Genomic DNA, 12,999 nt, shown 5'->3' with positions numbered 1-12,999 from the left:
TGTTGTCTGCAAGGTGATGCGTATACAACATGAACAGCAAGGGTCCCAATACATTTCCCTGGGGCACACCTGAAGTCACTTCTACATCTCATGATAACACTCTGTCCAAGATGACATGCTTCATCCTCCCTAATAAAAATTCCTCAGTCCAGCCACAAATATCACCTGGTACCCCCCATATGGTAGTACTTTGACAACAAGCATAGTTGTAGTACTGAGTCAAATTCTTTTTGGAAGTCAAGAAATATTGCTTCTACTTGGCCACCGTAATCCAAAGCTTTAAGTATGTCTTGTGAAAAAAGTGCATGTTGGGTTTCACATGATCGATATTCTCGGAATCCGTGCTGGTTGGCATCGAAGAGGTCATTCTGTTCTAGATACCTCATTATGTTTGAGCTCAGAATATGGTCTAAGATCTTACAACAAATCGATGTCAAGGATATTGCATGCCAGTTTTGTGGATCATTTCTGCTACCCTTCTTGTAGAAGGGTGTGATCTGTGCTTTTCTCCAAGAACTGGCCATGGTTCTTTGTTGAGGGATCTACGATTGATTAGAATTAGAAGAGGGGCTAACTCGGCCGCAAATTCAGTATAGAATCTGACAGGGATTCCATCGGGCCCTGGAGATTTGTTCAGTTTCAATGATTTAAGCTGTTTCTCAATACCACTGATACTGATATGCATTTCATTCATCTTCTCAGTGGTGTGAGGGCAATTCTCCTGGGTTTTCCTTTGTAGAGAAACATTTGAAAACAAAGTTAAGCTTTTCTGCTTTTGCTTTGCTGGTGTCAACTTCAGTTCCAGTCTTGTCCATGAGTGTATGGACACTAACTTTGGTGCCACTAACAGCCTTTACATATGACCCGAATTTCTTTGCGTTTTGTGAAATATCATTTGACAATACTCTGCTGTGGTCGTCATTGGAGGTATCGTGCAGCCAAACGTGTTTCATTCAGCATCTCTCTATCAATAGCAGTAGGCTTTTTTTGACACCTAGTATGCGGTAATCTCTTTCTTTTGGAGTTTCTGTACAGTTGTGTACTATTCTTTTAAACTTGAGCCATAGTTCCGCTACACTACATGCTCCTGCCCTATACTGAAAGTTTCAAGTTTGTCATTGAGATATGACACTACTGACTTTTTATCTCATTTACTGAACTTTCCTATCTTTCTGCTTGTTTTAGTTGTCCTTTGTACTTTGTTAATCGTTGCCACAAATGTGTCATGGTCACTGATACCAGTTTTGATGTAGACAGTATTTGTTACCATTAGATCCAGTATATTTTTGTCACGAGTGGGCTTCCTAACTATCTGTTCTAGGTGGTTTTCAGAGAAGACATTTAGTAATGTTTCAGAGGATCATGCCAACCACTAATGAAACTAATTTTCCCAACTCATTGTTGAATGATTAAAGTCTCCACTTACAGTTACAGTAAGATAGGGGAACTTACATACAAGTGTATAATAGGAGATCTTACTTAAAAGTTAACTGAGGTGTACTGCCGTTTTCTCTAAAACTTTTGGTTACATCAGGAAATTACTGTGGTAGGCAATAGAAGGATCCAGTTATCATGTTATGCCCACCCCTGATACTGAGTCTTGCCCAAACAATCTCATATGCAGCCTTACTTTCTATCTCAGAGGGTTTGAGTTTCTTGTCTTTTGCGACAAATATGCCACTTCCATTTGCTATTTGCCTATACTTTCAATATACATTCAAATTGTCCCCAAAAATATCAGTGCTATCAGTTTCAGGTTTCAATCAGCTTTCTGTACCTAGTATTCTGTGAGCTTTGCTGCGTTTCAGGAGCTCTTCGAACTCTGGCACTTTGTTGCCGATGCTTTGGCACTTAAGAAATATGGTTTTAATCCTCGCAAGTGGGAGGCATTTCTTTTGGTCTTACCCTGATATTTCTGTTGTATTAGACTGGCTCATGTATGTAGTTTCCAGCCAGTTAATTTGTGTTTTGTTAGCTTGTTGTATAACTTAAATCTGTTCTGTTGCTCTCACAACAGCAAAAATCTAACTTGATTTTTTAACAAAACAGTTATCAATCACATTGCTTCTAACTACACAAGAAATGTTGAATCTTTTGAATTTATTATTATTACTATTATTATTAAAGCAGTAAGAGGCACCTGAGATAGCTTACTTCCACTAATAAATGCTGTTTTACATCAGGCCACAATGCTTATGCATGAAAAGTGTCTTAAGAAATAAATGCTTATGACACAGAATACTGTACTTGTAGATCAAACAGTCCACCTGTGTACTGCTGGTTCGAAGTGCCCAACAGGCACAGTATTCCGGTGGTGAGATATTTTGCTGTCATCAGTGTGCCTGACAATGGTGACATGTTTGATTGCTGAAATAATTGGCAGCACACCCATGGACTGTTTAACTACTACTCTGGGAAAACTGAAGAATCACTGTACTTGTAGCTACAGCAGAGGTGATGTGATATACAAAATCATTATGAATTTGACAACAAATATTCTTCAAGAAGCTTGGGAAGCTTCTGGTATCATTGATGTGGAAAACGTAATAAAAAGTGTTAATTAAGATTTGCAGAGGACATTAGCATAGGCTTTCAACATGCCTCTCTGTCTACGGTATGTTAAAGGCTTGTTACACCAAGTTCCAGATCCTGTAAGATTTTGAAATGCCAGTATTTTAGATCCTCCACACTATTCTGCTAGTATTTTAGATGCTCTACCTGTTCTTGTGGAACTAGTCAAGATGCATACAAAAATATTGAAAGTTCTTGGTCGTTCATATTCATCTTGGTAGGCCTGTGTCACTGCTCTGGCAGTTGTAAACAGTTAGAATTGCCCTATGCATGTGGCTCACATAATGAATACAGATCAAAATCCCAAAGCATATACTTTACAGGGAAATTAGGAAGGTCTGCTATTCTGCTGTGTTTATGGTGGCAGTTAAAAATGTTACTCAAATATCAGTAATTTCACTCATTCACAGGGATATGACATAAGCTGAAATCCTCCTTCCTTTATTATTGAATTTTATCCCCCATCATAGTTTCATTGTTGCCTTCCTAATGAGTGAACAATGTTTAGTGTTACACGTTGGATGCAGTTACGAAGATAGTAAAACAGGTTAAGTACTTTCAGAACACAAAATTTTTCAATTGTTCAGATTTCCATAATACTGCACAAATGCTAAAACAGATGTAGTCAGCAGAGGAAATTCTTTAAAATATCCAGGTCCTCCTCCTCCTCCAACAAACAAAAAGGAAGAGTAGGTAGCATAATTCTACTGGATATTGAACACTTACAGTCCCTGGCCAATTTATTAGATACACTACAGTTTTAAGCAAATTTTGATTTATGTCTAACAAATTTCTTTTTAATACATAAATTGTGATAAAATGATTATTTGTTGTCTGCTTCATAACCAAGGTGATATAACAAATAAATGAAATGTAGTATTTGTCGAAAATATTTTATTTCAATAATTACAACAAAAATTAAAATATTGTGAAAGTGAAAACAGTAGTTTTAATATTTTGTTGAACTACCTTTTGCAGCTATGAGAGCCTTAATACGACAGGGTATGCTGTTGATGCATTTGTGTATGATGATAGCACACATGGATGATCTTCTCTAAAAGCTGTGTTGTGATAACATCTTTTGCCACCTCTGTCTTCATTAGTTCCCATACATTTTGTATGGGGTTCATGTCAGGACTATTACCTTGCCAGTCTTACAGAGGGATACTTTGTTCCTTGAGAAAGGATTTAACTGGCCTGGCTGTGTGACAGGGAGCTCCAGCCTGCATAAAAATAAATCGTTCCCCATTTGGGAACCATTCTTTGAGTTGTGGTATTAAACGTCTTTGCAGGACTTCCTTGTACTGGTCTTACCTCATTATGCCGTTAACCATATAAAGACTTTATGTACCTTTGCCACAGCTGACAGTCCAAATCATCACCTTAGTTGTGTGCTTTATGGTCTGAATAATGCAGTCAGGATGAAATTTTTCTCTTGTTCAATGGCGCGCACATACTGAGATTTGTTAGTTAAAATTTCAAACGTGCTTTCATCGCTGAAGCATACCAATAAAAATCAAGAAACATAATTAATATACTATGAATAAATGTACATAGGTTATATCATATCGTAAATAATAATTTTAAAGTTAAATTACTGATCTCCAGAAGTTCACATCGTTACCACACCACTGTTTAGCCCACTTCAGACGCTTTGCTTTCATTGTGGCTGTTAACTTCGGATTTCTAGTGGCTTGGCAGGCCTTGAAATCAATATCCTTCAACTTTCTGTGAACAGTACATTCAGAAGCAGTCACATAAGCCTTTCCCAGTTGAGATTTTATCTGTTTTGTTATTGCAGACCTGTTTTCTCGGCAAATTCTTTTGAGTAATCTTTCTGACCTTGAGGTGAAAATTGGTTTTCTTCCACATTTATTCGTACTTCTGGGGCTCAGTTCTTCACCTAAAGTAATCTTCTTCTTTATGCACCTCACGCTGGCTTCTGACATTACCAACCTTCGTGAAATTTCCTGATTGGAATACATTGTTGTATTAACGAGGGCGTGGACCTCAGCTTTTTTGCATGGTGAACTGTCCCCTCATTTACACATTTTTGAAGGTCACAATTAGTAATATCTGGCTGTTAAACAATCAATTGTGATGTCGATATTACAAAACTGATAATCAAAGCGAACAAAGTGCTACACCAGTTACTTGCGAGAACGCCACTGAACAAGTCCTTTCCTGTACTCTGTACATTGATACCTACGATAAGTCAACAATACAATGTCACGTAGCAACAATAGATACAAAATTCAACACTGTAATAAGTGCCCTGAATAACTGTCATAAATTTTCTGATTAATCGCATTAAATATAGTACTCAGTATGTAATTGTTACAAATAACATTAAAATGTGCAATGTGTCTAATACTTTGGTCAGAGACTGTATATAAACAACATTAGCTAGTAGTAGCAGCAGCTAGGGATTCATGGTGAGGACAGTATGTTGTCTCCTGTAAGCTGTCATCTTCCTTTTATGAGTTAGTGTGAATGAAAAGTGGTGGAGTACTGGAGGTGAAAAATAACAAGCTCATGTAGCCCAAATAGTCGCCTGGCCTTGATTTACATTTTGTAATTCTTGCAGTAAAAAGCAAAATGCCCATCCCTGAGTAGGAAATTGTTTAAATGAGTTGTGTGATTTTGTTAGTTGCTTTTAGGGTGAAGTTCCTTGTCTTCTTTCCCTACCCCCCATCATTATCTTTCTTTACCGTGCAAAGTGTGATCAAAGGTTGTACGTGTTTGAGTGCTTGGCGAATTCCCACTTTTGAAAAAGATGTATCAAAGACTGTGTATTAAATTTTGCGTGAAAAATGGAATAAAATGCAGCTCTGAATTTGAAATGTTTACTGTGGTCTTTGGCGAATTACTATTAGTAAGACAAGAGTTTCCGAGTGACATAATAATTTTAAAGAGGACAGAGAAGATGTTGAAAATGACTGCCCTGGACACCATGGCACATAAATTACTGTGGCATTCTGTAAGGGGTAAAGAAAATGATTTTGGAAAATTGCTGAATTGCCATGTGGCATTCTGTAAGGGGTAAAGAAAATGATTTTGGAAAATTGCTGAATTGCCATCAGAGAGGTTGCTGATGATGTTGGCATATTCGTCGGCTCTTGCCAAGCATTTTTTGATTTGGGCATGAAACATATAACAGCAAAGTTTGTTCCAAAATTGTTGCATTTCAACCAGAAATTATGTCTTGTAGAAATTACTCAGGACTTGCTGAATGAAGTCAACAAAGATTCAGAACCTGTAAAGGAGGTTATAACAGGTGACAAAATGTAGGTATATGGGTACTATATTGAAACCAATGCCCAATCATCCCAGTGGAAACAGCCTGAAGAGCAAAGACCGAAAAAAATCCGACAAGTTTGATCATTTGTTATCAACTCCAAGATTGGAAAAAGTGCTGGCCCAAGTATATTAAATCTGAGAGGGATTACTTAGAAGGGAACAAAGTTGATGTTGATGAATAAATAAAGAGTCTTTAGGATAAACAAAACTTGCTGTTACTTTTTAAGCACAGCTTGTCTGTGTTTAAATCGTTGGCAGTAATACAGATACTGTGAACTGGAGAAGACTGTTCAGCTTTAAGGTGTGAAGAAACCATTGGAATATTATTTTCTTCTCTTCTGAATGTGGCCCTATGCTTGTAAAAATGCGTAGTTGCTCAGATTAATGTAATTTGATGTTATTTTCCTCATTTATTAACTTTAAATTTAACTATCTGTCTGTGATGTAAGGAATTTTCCAGACTTACATTAAGTACTTGGACAATACACTGATCAGCCACAACATTATGACCACCTACCTAATAGCTGGTATGTCCACCTTCAGCGTGGATAACAGTGGTGACGCATCATGGCAAGTAAGCAGTGAGGCTTTGGTACGTCATTGGAGGGAGTTGACACCACATCTGCACACACGTCACTTAATTCCTGTAAAATACTGAGCTGTGGCGCCACATTCAATCACATCTCAGCTGTGTTTGGTCGCATTCAGATCTGGTGAGTTGGGGGGGGGGGGGGGGGGGGGCAGCAAACCAATTGGAACTCACCACTGTGTTGCTTGAACCACTTCACCCCACTGCTGTCTTTGTGACATGGCGTATTATCTCATTGAAAAATGCCACTGCCATCGGGAAATATGATTGTGATAAAGGGATGTATATGGTCTACAACCAGTGTATGATACTTCTTGGCCATCACGGTGCCTTGCGCAACTCCACTGGACCCATGGATGCCCACGTGCACATTCCCCATAGCACAAGGGAGCCACTGCCAACTTGTCTGCGTCCCGCAGTACAGGTGTCAAGGAGCTCTGTGTCCCTGGAAGACGATGGATTCACACCCTCCCATTGGCATGATGAAGTATCAGGAGTCATCAGACCATACAATGTTCTGCCACTGTGCCAACGTCCAGTGCTGATGGTCATTTGCCCATTTGTCATAGTTGCCAATGTCGTGGTGTTAACATTGGGACATCCAAGGGTTGTTGGCTGCGGAGGACCAACATTAGGTGTGACGGGTGCACTGTGTGTTCACACACACTTGTACTCTGCCCAGCATTTAAGTCTGATGTTAGCTCTGCCACAGTTCATTGCCTGTCCTGTTTTACCAGTCTGCCTAGCCTACGGCGTCGAGACACCTTCAATGAGGGATGGCCACCCAACCTCATGACATCTGGACATGTTTCACATTAGTTTTGCCACATGTTGAAGACACTCATTACAGCACTCCTCAAACACCTGACAAGATAGTTTCTGAAATGCTCATGCCAAGCCTCTGGGCAATTACAATCTGCCCTCGGTCAAACTCTGGTAGATTGTGTGTCTTCCATATTCTACACATGAACAGCATGCTCTCTGATATCACATGCACCATGTGTGTGTGTGACTCACAGTCATTCCTTGCCAGGTGACACATCACCTGGATGAGTTTATATGGATAGTAGGTAATGTTTTGGTTGATCAGTCTGTATCAGATTATGAAACAGTATTTTGCACACAAGCAAGCATGTCAGTGTTATTCATTGTCAAGTATTACAAAGAAAATATAGTCAGTTTTTGAAAATACAATGTAATTATATAGATCAAAAATGTGCTCACCAATTGGCGGTAAGAGAACACACACATAAAAAGTATTACAGTTATGCAAGCTTGGAGGGTAGTTTTTTTTTTATCTATCCAATTACCTTATATTGTCAGGTATCCCAAAGAAAGCAGGTGTTGACAGATGTGAAAATTACCGAACTATCAGTTTAATAAGTCACAGCTGCAAAATACTAACTCGAATTATTTACAGACAAATGGAAAAACTGATAGAAGCCGACCTTGGGGAAGATCAGTTTGGATTCTGTAGAAATGTTGGAAAACGTGAGGCAATACTGACCCTACGACTTATATTAGAAGAAAGATTAAGGAACGGCAAACCTACGTTTCTAGCATTTGTAGACTTAGAGAAAGCTTTTGACAATGTTGATTGGAATACTCTCTTTCAAATTCTGAAGATGGCAGGGATAAAATACAGAGAGCGAAAGGCTATTTACAATTTGTACAGAAAGCAGATGGCAGTTATAAGAGTCGAGGGGTATGAAAGGGAAGCAGTGGTTGGGAAGGGAGTGAGACAGGGTTGTAGCCTCTCCCCAATGTTATTCAACCTGTATATTGAGCAAGCAGTAAAGGAAACAAAAGAAAAATTCGGAGTAGGTATTAAAATCCATGGAGAAGAAATAAAAACTTTGAGGTTCGCCGATGACGTTGTAATTCTGTCAGAGACAGCAAAGGACTTGGAAGAGCAGTTGAACGGAATGGACAGTGTCTTGAAAGGAGGGTATAAGATGAACATCAACAAAAGCAAAACGAGGATAATGGAATGTAGTCGAATTAAGTCGGGTGATGCTGATGGAATTAGATTAGGAAATGAGACCCTTAAAGTAGTAAAGGAGTTTTGCTATTTGGGGAGCAAAATAACTGATGATGGTCGAAGTAGAGAGGATATAAAATGTAGACTGGCAATGGCAAGGAAAGCGTTTCTTAAGAAGAGAAATTTGTTAACATCGAGTATTGATTTAAGTGTCAGGAAGTTGTTTCTGAAAGTATTTGTATGGAGTGTAGCCATGTATGGAAGTGAAATGTGGACGACAAATAGCTTAGATAAGAAGAGAATAGAAGCTTTCAAAATGTGGTGCTACAGAAGAATGCTGAAGATTAGATGGGTTGATCACATAACTAATGAGGAGGTATTGAATAGAATTGGGGAGAAGAGGAGCTTGTGGCACAACTTGACTAGAAGAAGGGATTGGTTGGTAGGACATGTTCTGAGACATCGAGGGATCACCAATTTAGTATTGGAGGGCAGCGTGGAGGGTAAAAATCGTAGAGGGAGACCAAGAGATGAATACACTAAACAGATTCAGAAGGATGTAGGTTGCAGTAGGTACTGGGAGATGATGAGGCTTGCACAGGATAGAGTAGCATGGAGAGCTGCATCAAACCAGTCTCAGGACTGAAAACCGCAACAACAACAACATTAGGCATTATACTTATAAAGACTACTTACACTGCTCAGAAATGTGAAAATTCAGTGTTTCATAGATTGGCTATCAAGATGTAAGCAGTCCCCTTCTATTCCGTCCTGCTGCTGTTATAATCTCATTCTGCATTTTAACTTCTGTAGGTACAATTTTAGTTGTACTGCAATAAGCGAACTTCTCTCACTCTCTCTGTCATTTTAATTTTATGTATGTTCACAGGAATCCAGAGATAATGGTTGAATGTCTAGTACCAGATTTCCGTGGTGACCTCAATGCTGTGAAAACAATTGTGGAGTCAGGCCTGGATGTTTTCGCTCATAACATAGAGACTGTGGAAGCACTTACTCCATTTGTTAGAGATCGCCGAGCACGTTATCAGTAAGCTTTACCATAATGTGTGTGACTTATTGTTTATTAATATTGTTAGACAATGTATTCTGGTGTGTCTAGAAATTGAGAACATCGTCGTGAAAGACTTGAGCTTACAAGCAGATTAAAGCAAATACTATCTAAGCAGTTTAATAGTAGGAAAGTTCTAGTGGAATGTAAATATTTTAAGAGTAAACACACACACACACACACACACACACACACACACACACACACACACACACACACACACACCTATGCCCCTACATGTTGCTGGCTAGACTGACAGTGCCAATGCTTTTTTTTGCGGCAGATGGGCTGGTATGGTGGGGGTAGTGACGGGTAGGGTGGGGTGGGTAGAGAGAGAGAGAGGGAGATGTGAAGGAGGGAGAGGGTCTGGGACTGGGATAGGGTGAATAACAGCTTGGAGGTAGACGGGTTTGATGGCTGGTTGGTGGGAAGTGGCACAAGCTGCAGGTGATTTGGTTACATGAATTGGGAGGGGTGATAGGACGGAGGAAGGGGGAACTGTTGGAGGAAGTGTGTGGGGACAGTGGGTTACCTGAGTTGAGGCCAGGACGATTGCAGGAGTGAGGGATAACTCCCATCTGCATTTCAGAGAAACTGGTGGTGGAAGAAAGGATCCAGATGGCTCGATTGTGAAGCAGCCATTGAAATTGAATGTTTTGTGCTCAGCTGCATATTGTCATTGAGTGGTCAACTTTGTTCATGACAACAGTTTGATGGTGGCCATTCATCCTGGTGGACAGCTAGTTGGTCATCATCCCAACACACTGGGTGGCTGGATTGATCAGGTCTTGCTCCTTGGTCAGCCACAGGGATATGACCCCTGTGGCAAGGGGTTGGGAGTGGGAGTGGCTTAGGGATCAACTAGGATGTTATATAGATTGGGTGAGTGATGGAACACCACTTCAGGAGGGGTGGGAAAATTATTGGGTAAGATACCCTCATTTCAGAACAGGATTGATATAATCAAAGCCTTGGTAAGGGATGCAGTTCAGTTCTTCCAGTCCAGGCTGCTTTTTATTTCATTTTTATTTATTTTTTTTTTTTTTGGGGGGGGGGGGGGGGGGGTAGGACTTTGTAGTTGATTTTTGGGAGTGCTGGAAGGATTGGGGGCCATATTGTATCCTTGGTCATTTCTCGTAGCTCATAAATGAAGTTGAAGATTATGATCCTTCATCAAAAAGACAAAAGTACATAGATGTCCATGTCCTCCATTTGAAACCCTACTACAGTCCATAGGCACAGACCTACAATGGGAGGTTAGAAAGTGAAGACCCATTGTGCAATTACAAAGCTTCAACGTGAGGGGCTACTTTCGATGCTCGTCATAGTGCAGAGGATCTAACAACACAACCAGTACATGAGGATCCCCCAGTGCCACTATACAGAGAACCATTAATGGGATTTAGACCCAGGATACTGTAGTCGGCACTTCTGAAATAGCGTGTCGCTGCTTCTACAGGAGAGGGAGCACTGCCATGAGCTGTGGTACTTGAAGTGTGGCATTACTGGTTAGCATCTCTGGTTGATGACCTGTGAGTTGTCAGTTCGAACCAGCAGGTATTTTTTATTTAGTGTTTATCATTTCCGGATGGTTCTTGAAATATCGTATGTATGTAATACTAGTATATTCAGGAATATTTGATGTTTGTATACATATCTACACACTGTGTCCAGGAAGTTATTTCTGTTGTGGATGTATGTTGGTGTAGCTAAAAAACATGTTCCATCAGTGCTAGATACTGTAGTTCATTGATGATTCTGCCTTCAAATTTGGACTTGATTGTGGTTTAGATGCGACAATATATTTCATTTTATCTTTACATATTTCATTATAATTACGTGTCATTGCATTTTTTAAGCTTATGCTGCATAAAATTAATTATTATTGCTTGGTTTTTATCCCTCTGCATATTTACTCACACCTCAGTAAGCCACTCTCTTAGAAAAACATCTGGATACGACCTAACGTAAAAATTGAAGACAGAAAGTAAATTCTCTCTTAATATCACAGTCTAGTGCAGTAAAAAGTGGATAAAAGATTTTATTCAGAGCTGTTATTTTCTCAGCCACTCTGGTGTGTATTTTAGAATAAAATTCTGCTGTCAGTCGCACAACCAGAAAATTTATTTCAATTTCACAGTTTCAAAAGATTAATGTGTCCTCGTCAGAAACCTACAAGATTTCCATATTATAAATCATTAGAACTTGGCCATACTTTATGTAAAGTACAGGAAATGTATTACAAAAACTTATTAAATATTGGTTTAGCTCACATCAATATCTTCTACACAGAAGCATAATGCCATGACATGTCAAAAAATGTTCATATTGTTTGTGATAATTATAAACACAGATTGATAATTTACAGTAAATGGATCACATTCATGTACATTGTCAAGTTGTTGTGCTAGCAGGAAGGAACATGTATAAAAGCATATAAAAAGTATAACACAGTCTAATGTAAGTAGTGATACTCCATCTCATCTTTGTTACCCACTGTGATAGGAGCATGTTGAATGCAAGTGATATTGGCGAGCTCGTGAAATCGAATTGCAATTGCTTATATTGGTTTATAGAACTGTTATTGCAAACAGGGTTCTTTGTAGCACAATAAACTGCAGCAGCAAGAAGACGACACCACATGTATGGTTTTTCTTATAATTTCCTAAGCACCCTCAGAGGTATACAACATAATTTGCTGCACTTTGTCATGTAGCTTACATATATGTATTAATTATTAATGTTATTTTCAGCCGTAGAAAGTGACTACTGAGTAGCAAAAGAGAAGATCTCGCGAAGAAAGTCTCTGTTTACCAATGTAATAATGTGAAGTTTTGTTTGCTACACTTCAAAACAAACCAGTTTATGAACACAGAAAATGGTAAACTTGTATGGAATGAAGTACCTACATTGACATATCAAATAAGCCATCTCAACTGTTGATGGAAAGAAAATGGCCATAAAGATGTGACAATCTGTCAGAAACAGTAAAACTGTCCTAAGACACAAAAGCTGCCAGTTCCCCAAACTCGCCCTATATCAGTGCCGGATACATCAGAATCTTCAACACAGACCTGCTGTGAAGGTGAAGTGGTTTAATGAAGTGAAATTATTCATGTCTTATAAAAATGCGTGAAATGTAAGACTGTACAAATCATTAGAGTTCATGCAAAGCTATTATGCCAACAGGTAAAGTGCCCATCATTAAAAGAACAGACAGCAATGGAAAATGTATCAGAAAGATCAAATGAAGAATGACAAACAAATTTTGAAAACTATTGTATCCCACAAAAAATATGCTCTTGATTTATTGCTAAGCCAGATCAACACGACATTGAAGGATAAATGTGGAGCAAGATGGAAACAGAAAAATAAGTTCCCAGAATGAGATTTTCACTCTGCAGCGGAGTGTGCGGCGATATGAAACTTCCTGGCAGATTAAAACTGTGTGCCTGACCGTGACTCGAACTCGGGACCTTTGCCTTTCGT

General features: G+C 39.1%; 1 protein-coding gene across 2 annotated transcripts in view; it reads left to right on the top strand.

The window, feature by feature from the left end:
* The window catches only part of LOC124622052 (lipoyl synthase, mitochondrial), a 113,500-nt gene that overhangs the window by 58,351 nt on the left and 42,150 nt on the right, over positions 1 to 12,999 (top strand). For both annotated transcript variants that reach the window (XM_047147615.1, XM_047147616.1), the window contains exon 5: positions 9,331 to 9,489. In XM_047147615.1, the coding sequence (XP_047003571.1) occupies positions 9,331 to 9,489 (159 nt within the window). The remainder of the gene's footprint in view (positions 1 to 9,330; positions 9,490 to 12,999) is intronic.

Source organism: Schistocerca americana, chromosome 7, assembly GCF_021461395.2.
Source record: "Schistocerca americana isolate TAMUIC-IGC-003095 chromosome 7, iqSchAmer2.1, whole genome shotgun sequence".
Lineage (NCBI taxonomy): Eukaryota > Metazoa > Arthropoda > Insecta > Orthoptera > Acrididae > Schistocerca > Schistocerca americana.
This window is presented reverse-complemented; position numbering and strand designations above follow the sequence as displayed.